We start from the raw sequence: 19,112 nt of genomic DNA, 5'->3' as shown, positions 1-19,112 counted from the left end.
ATACGGTGCTCTCAGGAGGCACTTCTGGTTTAAGCCTTATATTGATTAAGTTTGTTGGGAAGGAACTGATCCAAACTAAACAGGTTAGCCTTAAGCAGACTAAAGGACATCCACCCAAAACATTGCATGAAGTCAACAAAACCTGCTTTCTAAATAGATTTAGTTCAACTAGTCTAATTCTCCCACACAGGCAAAGTGTGACAAGACAATGACTGATCTTTGCTTGAATTCCACATGGCTGGAAGCAGTAGAGATGCCTACCAGGACTGCTTCCAACCCAAAGAAAAAGCTACTCCACTAAATGACAAAGGGGTTGGTGGGGAGAAGAGTGAAAGATGTAAGGGAGGACAATTCAGCACCATCATTGCCCACCCCTCTCCTGCCTGTGCTGTTCACAAAATAGAATTGGGGCCCGTTCTTGTGCCTTCAGTGCAGATGAAGCACATGCTTCTCAATCTTCCCCAAAAGGCTCAAATGCTACAGACCAATAGGCATGGAGCTGTGGCTAGATTCTGAGCAGCATCGTGCCGCCTCTCCTGTTTCTCTCAATTACCTTCTCCCAAGGATCCCATCACCCACATGCTCCCATCGGTTTTGCATATTCCACTCTTTTACCAAATGTCTTTGTGCACAGATGATGATGTGTACATGCAAGCACAGACACACATACACAAATCAATCATCAGCACACTGCTGGTATCTTCTGCGATCATAATTCAATCCTGCCCTTGCAATATCAGACAGGAAAGAAATAAAAGCAAAGAGGGATTGTGTGTGAAGTAAGGAAAGGAGTTACAAGACGAGAGCCCATCTGCAGTCACAGCCTCACCAGTCAATGCAGAATTTGGTGAACTCCCTCTCTTTTGTGCTTTGGTTCACTGAGGATGACAAGTCAGGGGGACTTTGGTTGAAAATATGTGGGAAAGAGGGAGGTCAAGAAAAAAGGCCTTTTTATTTTTAAGAGGTGGCATTGACTCTTCTATCTATTTCAATTATCTTCAGTGTTTCATTTCCTTCTATTTCAGAGTTGACTCTGTAGAAAAACAAAACAAAACAAAACAAAACACAACAACAACAAAGGTTAACACTAATAGTTAGTCATTTTTAAAAGCACATATCCTGCTCAAATTGGCTACTGCTAAAAAGGCACTCGGTATTTACCAGGTACCTGTCAGTTGGAGTATGGTAACACATTGAATTAGTCATCTCTTTGGCCCTGGGTATAACTTTGACACAAATGCTCAGAAGGCATGCTTGGTGCGATATGGCACAACCTAAGCCTCTGAAAAGCATACTTCTAAACACAACCCACCTCCACCATTTGGTGTGCTTACTGCTTCTTGTTAGCAGAGACTAAGAGCTGAGCCAACAGGACAGTGGTGGGACAAGCAAAGGTACAGTGGAAGGAAAACTGCACCCACGTATTTAAACCAGTGAATCTGTCTTTTTGCAAAGGCCCCAAATACACATTCATGCTAAAAAAAAAAAAAAAAAGGAACTCCATGCTAAGAAGTTCAGAAAATAGATTTGTCTTTTAAGTCTGAATCCTGCAAACTTTCTGCAGCATGCACTAGTAAGATCACTGCTGTGAGAAGCTCCAGCTCTTCGCGCCCTAACCTCAACAAAGCCCAGTGAGTCACAGCCTCACACTTCCACCCAACTGGTAAAAGCTTATTCCTTTAGGAGACACGCAACTAAGTGCTTAAAGAAGCAGAGTAGGCATAACTAACAAGCCTAAAAGGGCTAGGTTTCTGGTAGAAGCAATGAGCTTGGCAGCTTTGTTGCTAAAATATTGTTGCAATCACTTCTCCAAACAAGAGTAGTTCCAAACCTTTGCCTATAAGCTCTCCAGACAGAGAGTCCAAACTCTTGTTTCACAAGCAGCCCATCTAGCACTCACCTGTGCTGCTGCAGGCCCAGCAGCACTGATTTCTCTAGCCTCATCTCATTGGCTATTGTGAACTCCATGATATCATCCCGCTGCATCCCCGGCACAGCTTCCAGAGCTAGCGCCGTGTACTTGGAGCTGTCTGCGTGCCTGTCGTTTCGATCTGCAAAGGAGATCGGGCTTGACGACTCCTCCAGCTGGTGAGGCTCTTCATATATTAGCAGACTCCTTGATCTCACTGCATATAGACAGAAGGGAAAAGAGAGATGAGAAGGAGGCAGGTCAAAGAGAACAGCCCTGGCTGTTTCAGGAAATGGAAACCATCAGAGCAGAACTAGAGCTGCAAAGGTCTTTTCATTGCAATTAACCGGGTAGGTTGATAGCTGTGGGAAGATACCACAGCAGTGGTCCGAACAGGCATCAAAAAGCTCTTAACTCTTCACAGAACAAGACCAAAATGAAATAATCACTTTAATAACATACGTTTAAAGCAACTGGTTCTTAACTGGTATGTAATACTAACAACTTCCCACTCAGTCCTTGGACCCTTAGTTGACACTGGCAAAGGAAGCACCAGCTGACAGCCGTTGTGTTTTCTGACTGCATGAACAAGTGGTACAGAGCAGAAAGCAAACTCTCCTGCTACCTTTTACAGACTACTAGCCTTATCTCCTCAAACAGAAACATAAGGGCTTTAAACAGAAGTACCAAGCAGGCTAGTGGAGAAAGGCTTTGCTCATTTTTATGAAGTCTGCTGCCATCAGCACACCTTGCCAAGCTATCTTTCTTTGATATAGATATATCCTTCTTCTTTATCAATGCATGGCCAGCTGGGGAGCAGAAAAGCATGAAGTTCTTGGGGATGGATTTGGGGATGGGGGTGGAAAACAAATACCAAAGAGCAAGACTGAGGTGGTTGTCACTTACCAATGGAGTCTGTGTAGGACTCTGGTGAGGAATGTTGCCTGGGCAACACCATCTTTGTAGCAGAAGGATATGGCCCATAGCTCTGAGAGAAGCTGCCAAAAACTACTGCAAAGCACAGCACCACCATCTGGAAAAGGGAAGACGCAGAAGAGGTTAATTGCACTACCTCTTGGCCCATACACGCACATCAAAATGAAAAATCGACACAAGGCAGATCTGATAGCTTTTTGAAACAAAAGACTTGAGGCTATTTTCATCACTAGATTCAGTGCCTCTTAGCAAAGGCACATACACAAGAACAATTCAGTGCTTTAATGCTGGGGTTTGTTTTCAGCGTCTGCCATCATTTTGGCCTGTTGCCTTATTTACTCCCAAAGTTGAAAAGCAGACACAACCGCCATGTGTGTTTTACAGATACTGTCGGGAATTTCTGAGGTTATTTCTGCTGCTGGCCCCAGTCTTGCTTCTAAGTGACAGAGAGGCTGGCAGCCGATGAGAACAGCATAGGCCTTGAATATCATTTCCATCAATTTATAGCACCAGCATAAAGGGAACTTGCTGGCTGGGTGTAAGGTGGGAAGAGCTTCATTCTAACCCTTTTCTTATCCTGAAAAATATTACTGAAATAGGAGAGAGGTAGATTTACAGCCTCAGTCATATTTTTATTTGGATGAAAAGGTTTATTTTTACTGGAATCTGAAAATCCAAGCATCAAAGGGCACCCGTGCTTTCATTTTACAACTCTAGACACCATTTCTCACACACAAAATTGTAGGAAATAATAAAACAGGTTACTCAGAGGAGCAGTGCTGCTTCTTTCATCACTGCAGCACCCCATCAAAAGCACAGGCCCAGTCTCCTCCAGAATTTAATGCCCATTAACAATCATTAATCTTCATCAGCCAGGATTCTCAGCTATCTCAAAATTAAATGTCAAATTATCACGAGTAGTTTCCCAACCTGAGAATTTGGAAGTGAGGGGCTTCACAGAACAGAAGATGTGCCTTTGAGCAGTGGAAAGGGAATCTCATTCCCCTACAACTACCAGTTTTAGGGAATACTCACCATAAGACAGGTCCCTGTCTGCGTGCTAGCTGCCTTACATGAACGGGACACCTTTCCAGCAACTATGGCTTGGAGTCTCTGCAGCTGCTGCAGAAGTGTTCTGGAAAGCAAAGACAAGAGACATGACCATCAGATGTAGTGATCTACTTGCTGGTTAAACAGCTTTTTGCTTCAAATTCCACACCTGGCAATAATGCATTTAGCACTTGCAACAAGGTACAGATAATTAAAATCACCACCTTGCAATCAGAAGTAAGAATGTCTTCAATTTTTACAAAGTTCTTGCATGCATTAGCAATGAATCTTTCAAAAATATCTTTTGCCTTTCCGTCAGATGATGTCCCTGAACAATGACTTATTTACCTTTTTCAGAAAGTTATTACAAATAAAAACTGTTTCCAGGGTTTCTACGGGAAACAACTCTGGTAAGTGTACAAACAACTGAAACTCTCTCCATGCAAGTGACTGGCTGCTTACATCACCTGGTTCTACGGCATGAATTGAGCTGGAGTTTCACCATTATTTGAAATGGTGCAAAAGCAAGCTTATAGTTGTTGTAGTTGTTGGTAGAGGTATATACGTCTACCCCCTTTTTCTGAAAATGCGCTGTACAGTGAATTGCTTCATTTTCAAAGAAAGGGATTTAAAGCATACACTTCATTTCCCATAATTTCATTTACTAAATAAAGTATTTTATTGCAATTTGTTAAATCTTCCAGGAGTTTACGAAAACCACAGTTGCTTGAAGCAGCTATTCTGATTGTGTTGTTCAGAGGTAACCACAACGGTTATTCTGTTCTGGTTGGAGTCAACAGTTGCGGACCAGGAAGGTATTTTTCTGCCTTTCTGTCTGTTTTTCTTCTGCTGTAGCATCATTACTTGCTACAGTCAGGATATTAGTCATTCAAGATGGAAATGATCTCAAAGAATAATTGGTATAGGGTTTTCACAACTGTTTCCACTTTGTTTCCATTAAAGCTTTTTTAACAGAGAAGGAGTAACCCAAATGCCTGTCCTCATCACAGTCAAATATAGTACTATTTTGCCTCAAGATGTTAACTTTGCTGTTTGTTTCCATTTTTACTTTTTGCTTCTCTTGTACGTCTCGCTACCTATTGCTGAGGGTAACCCTCACAAAACTCCAGGCAACAGCTTTGGAGACCATGACGTCAAATGCTAAAGCAAGAAGCAAGGTTAGGATGTCAGAGAAAATAGAAGGTTTATTTTAAGATCAAACCAGCTAAAAGCTAATTGTAGGACAGACCCAGAGGTGCCTTTACAGCTCAATATATACTTGTTTATTATTATAGATTTTTTTAATCATCAATGATCAGTGCTAATTAGGGTTTAATGAATTCAAGGACTTCAGGAATGCATTCTGAAATGAGCACAAGGCACTACAGCACATTTATCTGGGCCAGCAGATCCTTCCCAACTTATTAAGGAAGGATGTCTTGCATGCTCCTGAGAGCACAGTTTATTCTGCAACTCAGTATTAAAAAGAAGAAAGTGATTTCATTTTTTCTTCTTCAGTCCTTTATTCACAGTTAGAGACCACAGGCAAATTAAGAGATGGAAACAGCATCCATCACATAGATGAGACCATCCTAATGCCCTGCTCCCTGCTAACATTTCTCCCCAGTCTCACTTTTCCATACAGTTCATGGCTTAGGGGTCACGCAGACTTGCGCACATGCTACGTATCATCTGGCACAGAACAAACTACATATAGCATTCCTTCCATATGCCGTGTTACACAGCAATGCCGTTTTAACCCTGCAATCTCTGTGCTATTACACAAGACTAAATCCCCCCCAACCTGCTTCAGGCCTGAGTCACTGGGATTGACAGAGAACAGCTCTGAGGCATGAGAGGAAGGCGCTCTCCTCCTCCCCAGCTTGGGGGCTGGCAGCAGCAGCAGACTTGAAATGCAGATCACTGCTGCCTGTTTTTGTGGAGGCGTCAGTGAGAAAACAGTTAATGGCTGTCAAGGATATCGACAGAAGAGGCGATTCTCCTCGGTTTTGCTCATCTCTGCCTTTCTGTGTCCAATTTAAAAAATCTGCTGGGCAGAGGGGGCCCAGAGAGCTGACACCAAAACACTCTTGTTTCGGAAAGTATAATTAAGTAGGTATTCGAATCCAAAATGTTGGAAGATTGGATTCCAGGGTGAAAACACCTTTCCAGCACACCCATTGACTTCATTGTTACTGGTTGGCTACCGGGATGGTCTGGACTAAGAACAGAGGACTAAGGAGCAGTTCTCCACTCTGAAGAACAAGGACTTGGGTTATACCAAGATGTTTCCTCTAAATACCATCAGGAAGGCCAAGAATGCTCTTAGTGCAACATACTGCCAATGGCTAGATCCTAACAGGAGAAAATACAATCCCACGGCAGCGTGTATAAGGGGCTTTGCACCCACAAGGATTATTTTCCACTGTCTGACACGTTTCCCAGTGATATTCAATTAGAGGGTCACCTCCGTAGGAGGTGTGAAATGTGCTTTCACGCTTTTCCCTGCCAAGGGAAGCACCTCAAAGGAAGGCTGTAAAGTGACTGAAGACTCCTGCTCTCCTTTCCAGCACTCCCAGCAAATCCACTCTGCCCATGATGTCTTGTTTTCATGTGTGCATTCACGAAATAATCTTCAGAAGGTCCCTTTTCACTACCAGAGTGAGGAACAAGTCAAGGCTTCCCCTCTGCTTCCAGTGACGCTTTCAGTATGGAGAGGAAATCTGTCACTGCAGGACCTAGCCACCTGAGAAACTTCCTCAATACAGTATTTAAATTTAAAATCCAACATTGATTTATATAACAATAAATAGCTTCTAGAGGAAAGAAACAATGTTTATTTTGACCTTTTTATTTCAGAGAATGTATCTACTTTGCGAGGCACAAAACTTATCATTAATGATTAAAAAGCAAGAAAAAATGTTCTCTTTCTTTCAGCTCTACACAGAGTCCTTCTCTGCCTGTCCTATTCGTAGGACAAAGCAAACCCCAAAGTAAGGTTTTCATTTAAAGACCAGAATACCTCAAAGGAAAAATAAACCCAACAACAACAACAAATCACAATTCTTTCTGTTTTGAATTACAAAAGAAAAAAAAAAACAGCACTTTTTCATCAGTGTTGCTTCAGCATAAAAACACTGCCCTGCTGCTTTCAAAATAAAAGAGTTGGGTCCAGGGCTGTCAAGCTTTGTCAGCTGTTATGGGGGTGGCCTGAAGTGAAGTGCAAGATGTCTCATTGCACATAAATCCAGATCCCTCTCTTCTTGAAACAAGACTTGGTTAAATGGATTTATCAGCCTCAAATGGAAGAATGGCCATGTAAATCAGTCAGTAAATCAACTTGCTAGTCATTACACTACCAGAACAACTCCAGCAGCTACTTGTATGCATCCCACAAGGATGATCAAGGGGCTGGAGTACCACTCCTATGAGGACAGGCGGAGGGAGTTGGGGTTGTTCGGCCTGGAGAAGGGAAGGCTCCGGGGAGATGTTATAGTGTCCTTTCAGTGCCTAAAGGGGGCCTCCAGGAAAGCTGGGGAGCGATTCTTGGTCAGTGAGTGTAGCTACAGGACAACGGGTAATGGCTTCAAACTAAAAGAGGGTAGGTTTATATTAGACAGGAAGAAATTCTTTACTGTAAGGGCGGTGAGGCACTGGAACAGGCTACCCAGAGAAGCTGTGGATGCCCCATCCCTGGAGGTGTTCAAGGCCAGGTTGGATGGGGCTTTGGGCAGCCTGGTCTGGTGGGAGGTGTCCCTGCCCACAGCAGGGGGGTGGAATTGGATGGTCTTTAAGGTCCCTTCCAACCCAAACCTTTCTATGATTCTGTGATTGTCTATTTGTGATAACAATATTTACACACTCAACCATATGCTAATTGGATCCTATTTCTATCTACTTCTCCAGGAAAAGTGAACATCAGTGTATTTATTTATAAATATAGACTTAACAGAATTGAAAAAGAAAAGTACTTCTCACATGTCATACATTCAGTACCCAGTGTTTCAATTCTGTCTCTTTAAGCCCAAATAGCCACAGCTACTGGTGTCATGGACCACAATAAAAGCCTAGACTAATGGCAGCTTCTGTCTTCAGCCCCAGTGCCACCATGTGAATGGATCAAGCCTTCTTGGTGACAGGAAAAAGTCAGTTCAACTCTTGATATCAGCCTCTTCTCGCACCCTTTTAAGACAGCAGTGCTCAGCATGTTCAGACAGTAACCAAACCAATGAGATCCTTGCTCACTTGTGGCTACAAGGCATAAGAGACGTGCATATAATAACGTGTTCCTGTAGTTTTGAGAAAACTCCTTAGAAAGGAACTTGGATGGGTTTTTTGCAAGGCACTGAGTCACATAAATTAGGAGAGGAAACATATGCCAGTGTTCTAATACTGAAGCTGCCAAAAATGCTGCTGTCACCCACTCACATTAATGAGAATTAAAAACTCCCCCGCATCTTGATCCCACAGCCTCCTGCCTTGCCTTATAAGATACATGAAAATCAAAGAAGATTCTTCTGGATGCAATTTTTCTTTGACCACATTAACACCTCTTACATCAAATCTTTTCAGACCCAGAATTTCAAGCTAAGACAGGTTCTCAGGAAAGATTCTTCTAAAATTTTTTATGCTACTTTTTTTAGCAAGAAATTGTGGTGCTTCCATAGTTTGGAGCCAGACTTTGAAATGTAAGCAGGGTTTCCCTGAAGTCTTAGGTATGTATCTGTGTAAAATTTGTTCTATATATAGAGTAACAACATGCTCTGAAAAACTGATTGCATATACTGAAAGAAAATTCTGCTGCTCAATAGTTGTATGTTTTGGAAATTGCCTGTCAGCTCCCCTCAACTCCAGACAGACTATAAAAACACAATAGTGACTGACTGTACATACGTGTGCACAAACTTTTAGGTGAGCAGCTATAGCCCAATTTTCCACCAAGGGAAAAAAAAAAAAAAACAACAACACACGAACCTTGTCTTCATCCACACTGAATGCATGAGCATTTTACATGCAAAGTGCTATTTTCTTGCTCTCTTTTTCCACTCTTAATTTTTTTTGCTATCAAAAGACAGCTCTAACACTTGTAGATCTACTTTCATATAAAATGTCAATGAGGTATTCATTTTTTTTTTACTACATTGAACACTCAAAGTTGCAGCTGAAGTTAACTTGGGCTCTGATTTGAGCATATTAAATAAGACGTGTATGACTGTGTGCTTAGGAACTTTGAGAAATAAGGTCCTAAATGTTTAAATTTGGGCATCCAAGAATAAAATTGGATCTGCATAATCTGACCTTCACTTCTTTATGAACTTCGATCCCTGACTATAAATATGAGATGAAAGTACCAGCTACAGGATGCTATGAAGACAAGTTCTGAAACACTTGATTAAATTCTGGATGACACATCGAGGCAATGTACCAATGAGGAAACCAGTCATTTTGAATTCAATGTAGAAAAATGGATTATGTATATTAAGCAAGGACCTGGAATCATTCTCTGAACAAGACATTTACACAGCTATACACTAAACGAAAGAAAGTGTCTATTTGGGAAGAAGTTTAAAAAAAGTGGTGTTACATAATTCAGGCTTGATGAAAGCAGGCACTCTTACAAATTTCCCAATACTTGGATGTGCAGCCTTAACAGTTTTTAGGTACAGTTTGCATCTAAATACCAAAATCAGATCACCGTGGAATACAAGAATTTCTGTGAGGAGGGTCAGGAACATCTGTTTCTCTGTGGGTGATTACAAATCAGCACTGATGCTCGTGCAGAGGGAAGAAAACAATGCAACTCATCCCATATGCCCAGAATATGAAGATTTCAGAGATAATATCATGTAGGTAGGTAAATATTTTTAGACCGGTTAGCTTTAGGGAACTAAGATCATAAAATAACAGAAAAGATGCTAGAGGTCCTGTCTAAAAGAACGGAAAATATTAACAAAGCCATTCTCATGACTTCATCTGCAACAAGAGATGTAAATCTGGCCAAATTTAGCCAAACTAGGGAGAACAATTCAAGGCTTGACAACATCTTGTCTCTGAGTGGATCATCCACAGCTGCACCCCCCCTTTTAGCAGCTGTTTTCAGCACCTACTTGGACAGATCCTAGGAGAAAGAACCCTATTCCACACCTGCAGAACAATTCCTGGCTCTTTTACGTAAAGCACTGCAGGAAGATACAGGAGGGACAGAAATGGCTTGGCTCTCTTCAAACAAGCAGCAGATGTCTTTATGCATGAGCAGTGTGTGGGAGACACTCTAGCAAATTACAGTGCTACAGGGTCTGGCTCCATGAAATTAGAGATTGGATCCGGAGATTAGAAACAACACATGCCACTCAATTAGCAATACATTGGCTGCCAGACAAGCTCTGGGGCCATTTTTCATGATCGTGGGTCTTATCTTGAAAACCAAGTTTCCTCCCACACGTCAGTGCTACCATCATGTTTAGTGGTAATATTCAGCCATCACTTCAAATGCCTCTAAACAGAAGGTGTTACCAGTGGGCTCATCTAGTACCTACTCTTTGGAATTTGCCTTCAACAGAGAACACGCTGAGCATAAGCCATGACTGACACTCCATTCTCAGCTAACATCCAATTCAAAGCTCAGCTATAGATCATTTTCTGCCACGTATCCTTTGAGAGTCACCATTGAGACACCCATTTATTCAGAAATGAAGAAATGAGAAGAAGGTGATTCCCCCTCCAAAGGAAATTGTATTTCCTAAAATGAAAGATATTCTGGAGTGTCAGATGATCAGAACAGCGTACAGTAACTGCAACAGCATCTAGTAGTCCAGAACAAACTAACATTGACTCTTGAGCTTCATCACTAAGTTCTGCAACTGTCATGTCCCTGGTCACGGCCTTCTGTCAAAGCAGTCTTTCACAGACAAAAGACAATTTGAAGAGTTGGGCTGCAGCTTTTTGTTTGTTATCTATCACTAATCATCTTTCCTTGGACTGTAGAAGAACTCAAAGAAGAATACTAAAAGGTTTCTCAAACACACCACAAGCTAGGAGACAGTTTAACAGCTGACATCAAAGCCCCACTATTTTACATTGTGCTGCACTGTCATGGTAACTGTTCTCCATGATCTTTCTTTGACGCTAATCAGATCAGATACAGCTATTCTTCACATTTCGATTGATCTCTTAACTTTTGTGTTTTCCTTTTTCCCTGTAAAATCATGCCAAAGTTTGTTTTATTCCCCTCACACCTTACCTGTTAGTATTCTCCAGGACTTCAACCTTCTTACGCAGCTCACTATTTTCATTTGAACAATTCTCAACTCTGGAGACAGCAGAAGGAAAGACGAATATAAAAAAATTAGTCCTTTATTAAAGACATTCTGGAACAAAACAAATTTGCTTTCACAGAGAGCTCTGTGATTCTACCTGCATTTACAAAAAGTTACACCAACTAACTTTAGTCATAACCTTTAATCCTGCTTGAAGGTGCAGAAGACATTGCATTAGATACTACTCGCTATAGAGCATCTGCTTACACTACATCTGCTCAACTACAGAGTTAAGCATCTGCTCAACTACAGCCCAGTAGGTGCAGCTTATTCAGGATAAGCTGTAACTACTTTTTGCCCCTTGAAATAGCAATGGCAAAGACCCTGCTCCAACCTTCTCTGTGCATCAGGCCACAGGACAGATACTTAAAAGTCACTGAACATGTTCTATTTGTATTGTTAACAATTATTTTGTGCAGGGGTGTTCCATGTGTGCATTTCATTTCTAGGATGAGGCACTAAATAATTTAACAAATACCATGCTTCTGAAATCAGATCCTTGAATTTCAAGTGTATTGAGGTTAACAAGCCAGAAGATTCATTTCCAAGTGGGTGCTCATTTCCTCACTGCCCCTGGAAACTCCCTAACAAAAGGAGATTATCATATGACCTGCCATGTAAGAGGTTCAAGTAAAAATATGGGATTCCTAAAAGACAACTATGACCTGCCTGAATAGCTTTAAGAGGAAAAAGGCAAAGGGAAATACTTTCATATCTGTTTATGTATGCTAGAATTTAACAAAAGTCTAACCCTGAGAAAGCAAGGCTCACCCATAAAGACATAAGAAGAACAAAAGGAAATTTCATCAAGGATATCACCGAAGATGGTACATAGGGTTTAGCAGATCCACCTGGTGAAGTGCATAAGAAAAATACCAGGATACTTGTCTCTTGGAAGAAAGATTAATTTGGGATATAAATCACTAACTGAGGATTTGGCTCCTTCTTGTTAAAGGAAGTCAATTGGCCACATGTTGTTTTCCTGAGTTCTGCTTACTCTCCCAAGCAGTCTTTACTCACCCACTTCCAATTTCTGTCTCCATCTGTGCTAGAAGACAGAATATATTCACTCTGACCCTACCTTTCCCTGGACACTGCCCACCCACTAGACCAACACAGCTGCACAAGAGAAAGGCTGGTAGTAGATGGGTCTTGCCTTATTTGAGGTTTAAGGTCTTTGCCAGCACATTACCTAAGCATTGGAGATGGACACAGTTATGTACGGAGCATTTCAGCACATGTACCACAGAAGCCAGAAGAAGGGCCTTTTCTCAGTCACAACCACGAGATGGCAGCTGGCACTTTGTGCACAAAACAGTCCCAGCATCAACAGCTGGATCCCTTCCCATTCCAGCAACCAGTGCTATTGGAACATTTGAAACAGGAAGGAGGCTGGCTTACTTTTTTTCCAGACTGTCCATGTATTCTTTCTTTTTTCTTCTACTTTCCTGGGCAGAGATCTAAGGAAAAGGGAAGAAAAACACCAAATATTTGCAAAGAAAAAAAGCAGCAGAGATGAATTAATAAACTGGTAAAGAGCCTTGACATTATTTGATTCAAGCCTCAGTACTGTTCTGATTCCTATTCCTGGCAAGCAAAGCACTGACTTGGTCTGTTTCCACATCCTGAAGCAAGACTGCTCCCTCTCAGTAGTAGGAAAAAGATCACTCTGCTCTTACAGAACTATCCTTAAAAAGCAAATCAGATTCATCTGCAGAGAATATCCTAGGGCAAATACTAAAAGATGATGCCAGGAGAAAATCCTGCAACTGGGAGAGGAAAAAACCATGCATAGGTTAGAAAGCAGCTTTGCAGAAAAAAAGACTTGGGGAATCCTGATGGACAACCAGACAAACATAAGTCAACAATGTGCCCCCATAGCAAAAAATGCCAACCAGGGCCAGGGCTATGTTAGCAAGACTGTACCCAGCAGGTCAAGGGAAGTGTCTCTTCCCCTCTCTTCAGCATCCTGCAAGACCACAGTTGAGAACCACGTGAAGTCTGGGGCCCTGAAATAAATACTTTGGATATATTGAAGCAAGTCCAGAGGATGGCCACGGCTATAACAAGTATGTTGGAGCACATGACATATCAGCAAAGGCAAAGAAATCTGGATTTGTTCAGATTTAAGAAGATAAGGAGAGAATCCTATTGCTAAAACAAAGATGAATTCAGTCTTCTCAGAGGTGTATATAAAAATGACAAGAGCACTGAATATGAGTTACAACAAGGGAAATTCCAATTAGACATGAAGCTTTTATTTTATTATTTTTAACCAGAAAAACAGCCTAATACGGAAACAGGTTGCCCAGAGAGAGGCTGAGGACACATCACTCAGACAATAAAATGTGACTGGACAAGCCACTTAGTAACTTGATCTAAGCTGATTGCTTTCACAGCAAGGAGTTGGACCAAAGGACCTCCAATGATACCCTCGAATACAAATGAGTAATTATATGAAAGTGGTACATAAAATACGCAAGGAAATTTTAAACATTTTTGAAAAATCATATTAGACCAAATTTCAGTTCAGTGTGGCCAAATTTACACCTGTCTGCCAAACCAGTAACAGAATGCATTAACCTTCAAAGATGTGCTAATATCATCCAGAACAAGTGAGTTTGCCAGGTCTGAAAAAAATGCTTTCCTCCCCATCACTAGCTCTTTGCCATCCTGGGAGAAAGAGAAGACTTGCAAGGCATTTCACAGCCTTGATATCAACCATTCATCTAAAGGTCATGGAATTCAGTGATCAAAAGACTAGAGCGCTGAAATACACAGTCATACTTTAAAACATCAAATGGTGGAAAAGAACACCTTCATCACCATGGAAAGGACACAGAGGTCTTCGCCTACCCGTAAGAAAAAAGATCGTACTGTTTTCAAAATGGAGCCAGGCAACAGCAACTTGATACCGTACTTACTAAATACTCTATTCTTCACGTATTCAGGTAAATACCTAGACAGAGAGGCACTGTCACAGTGGCAGACAATTTGATGGATGTGTTAAGGAATAAAGAAGAATACTTTGTTAAAAGACATCTTACAGCATTCAACACTACCACAGACCATTGCTACTGAAATGCTGCAAAATTTTTAGTGAAGGATGAAGAGGTATTACCCAGCAAAACTGCTAAACAAACATTTATTTACCTTGTTCTTTATTTTTCTGCGGATTTTCTTCAGCACTTTCTCCTCTGCCTTTGTCAGGGGCAGTTTGGTAGGGATTGGGTACCCCTCTGCTATCAGTGTCCTCTTCTCCTCCTCTGTCAGGATGAGCGGGCCAGTCCCCTGCAATTTCTGCAAGTGTCACAGAAATGAAATAATGTCACAGTAAGTGCACACAGCCCTAGAGAAAGGGTGTTAAGGAACAGAGTGAGTCAGCAGCTCTCCCACTTCAGAGAGCACTATGACTACTAACTCAGTTTCTTGTAATTGGGAGTGAGTGGAAGGGGAAGACTTTTTAGATAGCTTTCATTCAGAGACAGAACCTTTGGGGCAGGATTGCCTCAAAACAGTTGCTTTCAGCCCAGCTCTGAGGCCCACAGTAAAACTCCCCTTGGCTCAAATGGAGAAAGAGACAAATGAGAAGCACTGTTGAAAATCCCTCCCTAAAAATCATCACTTGATTTCCAAGACATAGCAACACGAGGACAGATCTACCAGTGACAAGTTAGCCCAGCAGAGCTGGGTGCTAATGCGAAACACAACCCATGATGGGAGAAATCTCCTAACACTGCTCAACCCTGCCTCAAGTCAGAGAAGAGGCACACACCATTCCCGGTAGGAAGAGGATAGACAAGAGAGCAAGAATTACTGGATCTGCAATTTTGACCAGAGATGGGCGCATCCAACGAACAACAGAAATTAGCAAATGTATGGCAAAAACAGTAATTAAAAAAAAAAAGATTCTAGAAAAATTGAGCCCAACTTACATGTGGTGCAGTCAGGAGAGGGGAATTGGAAAGCGCTGAAGCTGTGCGTGACGTAACTTTAGCCATGGCTTGCAGCTGGATCGGGCTTGAAGGAGGGAGCGATCTAGCTGGGCTCTGCCCTCCTTCAGAGTCACTGCCATGACTGCTGGGAGGGGTTGGAGGCAAATGCAGGGGGTCGACTGCTGAATGGCAAGAGAGAAATACAGTGTAAGATTTAGAGGTGCTAACGTAAACTTCCACTAGAGCCACTGCCACCACCACCACCACCAGTTTTCCAAGACTAGGACTCTCTGCTAAAAGGTGGGTCAAGCAAAAGTGGAAACTTGGAAAACTTTCAGAGCATGTAGGTGTCCAAAGGAGGCATGAAACACAGCAGCTGTCTTTAGGTTCAACAGACAAAGCAGGGCTCTGCTAATCTGCTCAAATCATTTCTACCTACCCTTCAGCTTCTCCAAATGCCTTGAGATTTAAGTATAAACCTCCAGTACAAGTACCCTACTTGGGAAACCACATTAGCAGAGAGGGCTCTGAGCCAGTGCACCTCCTTTCCAAAAACAACAGCCTTTCCCAACCTTGCTATGGATTTAACAAATTGCCAGTATTTTTCAAGAGAAGATAACATGCCCAAGATGTTACATCAACAGTAAGAAAATAAATATTTTAGCTCCTAAGGATCTAGTCTGGTACAACTGGCAGGTGGTGACAACCTTGTGAAAGTGAAGGCTTTGCCATACTGATAGAACAGGAATAGCATAGGTAGCCACTGCAGGAACCTCTTTCACATTGCGCTCTCCAGAGCCATAAGTAAACTTGTGCTGCACTTGCAGCCAACAGAACTTGTGCTGCAACTGGCAAGCAAAGTGCTGCTTATGACCAAATGGGGTCTGGACCAAGAGAAACGGTGCAGTCTCACCTACCCAGATTACATGGACAACTTAGTTATGGCTCTTTTGGATGTCCACTAACTCATTTTTCCTCTGAGATACATTTACAGCAATCACAATTGGGAGTAGGAAGATACAGGGCTCCATTTTCCACCTTCCACTTCTTTTACACTTTGCAAATTTGAGTTGAAAAGATCAAATGGGTGGTGGGGGAGGAAGGAACAAAAACAGTAAAAAAAAAAAAAGTTATTACACATTAGGTTTTTTTGGCTAGCATCTTAACTCTGGTTGCCAGATGTACACTTGTAAAACAGTAATGCCCTTAATCTCACAGATTGAGCAATCCCATCTATGTTTTGGATTAACAGCCTTTTTTTTCCACCTGCTAAATCAATTGCCTCTCCTCCTAGAGCAGTTCTACTTGTCTACATAAAAGAATTCACTAACAGAACACCAAGTGTTCCTAACTGACATACAGTTACCTTCTTAAATTTCAGTCAATATATTAGGCTCTTTCAAACTTTTCCCAGGCTAATATATCATACGCCACAAATTCATGTTTTACATTTGGGGCAGGGATCATCACTCCTTCCCCCTCAATTTACATATTTCAAAGGGACCCTGGTGGTTCTTAAACCTGAACTGCAACAAATATGCTAAAACCAGATGCACCTAACTTATTTTCATATACACTCTCTTCCTTGCTTTTGTAACAGAGGTCAAAGAGGTTAAAACCAGCCAAGTTTCCACTTGTGCTCTTCATATTTTATGTGCCTTAGTTAAGTTCCCTCAAGTTGATTTCTCTTCTAGCCTAAATAATCCCGTACTTTAAAGATTCAAGCTCCCTCCAGCAACCGCGTAATTGTTAGGATGTTGCAGACAAAACAGAGATCATTTTCTTTGTGATGTGCAAGACAAAAACAAAGAAAAAGAACATATAAATGGGTCAGAAGGGCTGGCTTTTTAACCGCCTGAGTCAAATCCCTAGAAGGCAACAGCTTCAGCCTAAAGTTTAACATGACAAACAAGGAAGCCAAATATTTAATCAGGGTAAAGTACATTCATCGCACATTCTGGTCATCTCCCTTGCATGTGTTGGGTTGGTAATTAACAGACCTTCCTTAGAAGAGAGGTTCAGAAACTGATCCACTTCATGGGGCTCCAATTTAATCTCTGGAAGCACTTTCTGGCTCAGTGGTTTCATCTAGAAAAGAGAAATTAACAGCATGAAAACCCAAAGCACACTTCTTAAGGTCTTTATAGAAGGGTACAAGGATGATTTCTCCATAAATGGAGAGATTTTCCTCTCCTACTCTACTACAGGCAAAGCTTGAACTGCTTCACACAGTTTTGCTAAGCCAGGCTACAGAGAATGCTGCCCTGACTGGTCCTGCTGTGGCTTTTCTTATTACTATATTTAGCTAAATAAAAGATTACGCCTCAGAGATGACATTTCAGACTGAAAGCTAGCAGGCAACCCACTCAAATTACTTCTCTTAGCAACAGAGCTGCCGCTAGGATTTGCCGGACCGCACAGCCAGCTTGAGCAGAGATAGAAATGCTCCTGGCAGTGGGGGAGAGCCTGTTCAAGGCCATTGTCACCTGGGAGTGAGATCCAGGTGCCACTCACTGAGCCCTGGGTTGTCAGATCCAAGTTCATTTCACTGCTAGGAGGAGAAGGAACAGAGACAGCCATGGCCAACAGACATTTGGAGGACATCTGACTTGCCCTGTTGACAGGCTGGCTCACCAGGCTGCCAAGCTGCTGGCCAGTCTGCCTGAATGCTACATCCCCAGACTTGAGGAAGTCAGTCTGGCACACCTGCATGCTCAGTGCAGCCAGAATCTCTCCCAATAACCTGTGTAACTAATCCATGCAATGGTAATGAGACACCAGTTAGTCCCAAGATGCTCTTTGTAGTATCACAGCATCCCAAGCTACAACAAGGCTATGTATTGGGAACAGTACATGCAGACTACAAGAGGACTATAGGAAAGATGTGTTCCGGTTTTCCCAGTTTCTCACGAAACAACTTCTGTTGCACATATTTCTGACCCACATCCTAGTGGGAATGTTTATTTCCAACATTTTCTAGCTCCAGATGGACTGGGCTGCCATCACACCCTGGGGAATGAGAATGTCACAGTACTTTCTCCACTGGTAGGGAGCTCTGGTGAGCCACCAGCTGCTGCAGTTCATTCTCCTAAACAGCCAAACTAAGCCTTTGTGAATGCCCACTGGCTGCTCCAGCTGTGGTCAGAAAGGGATCACAAACACCTTACTGGGAAGGTTGGAGTGAAAGCAGCAGCACCTCAAAATGTCAAAGCTTGACAGGCCTGGCAAAAGTGACTTCGTAGGCGAAAAGGAAAACACTCCAGTCACATTAAATAAGGAGTCTCACCCTGATGAAGGGAAGGTGCAGCACTAAAGCAAGTCATTGTGGAGGACATTAGTTTGTCAGACTCTATAGGGCAAATGGGTTAGTCACTTTAGGTGGGACTGGCTCAGAAGAGATTGTTTAAATATTTTTAAAAAGCATCAGCCCCAGGCTTTTGCATGGTCTAGCATAGAAGAGAAAGCTGTGCATCCAACCATTAAGACCTGAAGATGCAGATATGAGTTTCGAAGCACAAACTCTTACAGCAGTTGTGGGACACCAGCAAGCATTAGAAAACATTAAAGCTGACTGCAGCGCACCCTGGATTGATACCTTTGGCACAAAGGAGGCCAAACTGGCACGTAGCATCCTAGGAGAATCTGTACCTAATTGCTCAAAGAGAAAAGAAAATCTGCAAGTACCAGGGCATCAGCCTGCAGCTCGGCTTGCTCGCCGTCCAGCGACGTGGCCGTGACAGTGAGACTGACGGAGGGAGTAAGGCCTGATGTCTCGCACAACGCTGGCTCAGTCTTTATTGCTGCTGGAGTCAGCTCGGTACCCAGACACCATTCCTCATTTTCCAGGTCACCTGCCAGGGAAGGAAATTGGACACCACATGTTCAGGTCAGAAACAGAGAGACTACAAACGAAAATAATGTCATCCCTCCTGCAGAGAAGGGAAACAAACACAGAAGGCATTTCAG

General features: G+C 42.3%; 1 protein-coding gene across 6 annotated transcripts in view; it reads right to left on the bottom strand.

Moving 5' to 3' along the window:
• Positions 1–933: 933 nt before the first annotated feature.
• Positions 934–19,112, bottom strand: part of CREB3L2 (cAMP responsive element binding protein 3 like 2) — a 73,119-nt gene continuing 54,940 nt past the window's right edge. For 4 of the 6 annotated variants that reach the window (XM_035568539.2, XM_035568540.2, XM_035568542.2 and 1 more), the window contains 10 exons: positions 18,831–18,997; positions 17,147–17,234; positions 15,147–15,328; positions 14,365–14,511; positions 12,613–12,671; positions 11,136–11,204; positions 3,881–3,980; positions 2,816–2,942; positions 1,901–2,126; positions 934–1,033 (listed from right to left, as the gene is read on the bottom strand). In XM_035568539.2, the coding sequence (XP_035424432.1) occupies positions 958–1,033; positions 1,901–2,126; positions 2,816–2,942; positions 3,881–3,980; positions 11,136–11,204; positions 12,613–12,671; positions 14,365–14,511; positions 15,147–15,328; positions 17,147–17,234; positions 18,831–18,997 (1,241 nt within the window). In that variant the 3' untranslated portion in view covers positions 934–957. The remainder of the gene's footprint in view (positions 1,034–1,900; positions 2,127–2,815; positions 2,943–3,880; positions 3,981–11,135; positions 11,205–12,612; positions 12,672–14,364; positions 14,512–15,146; positions 15,329–17,146; positions 17,235–18,830; positions 18,998–19,112) is intronic. The other 2 variants (XM_035568541.2, XM_035568543.2) reach the window with 1 other exon arrangement.

The sequence above is a fragment of the Cygnus atratus genome, chromosome 1 (genome assembly GCF_013377495.2).
Source record: "Cygnus atratus isolate AKBS03 ecotype Queensland, Australia chromosome 1, CAtr_DNAZoo_HiC_assembly, whole genome shotgun sequence".
Classification (NCBI taxonomy): Eukaryota; Metazoa; Chordata; class Aves; order Anseriformes; family Anatidae; genus Cygnus; species Cygnus atratus.
Note: the sequence above shows the minus strand (reverse complement) of the source record. Positions and strands in the feature narration are given on the sequence as shown.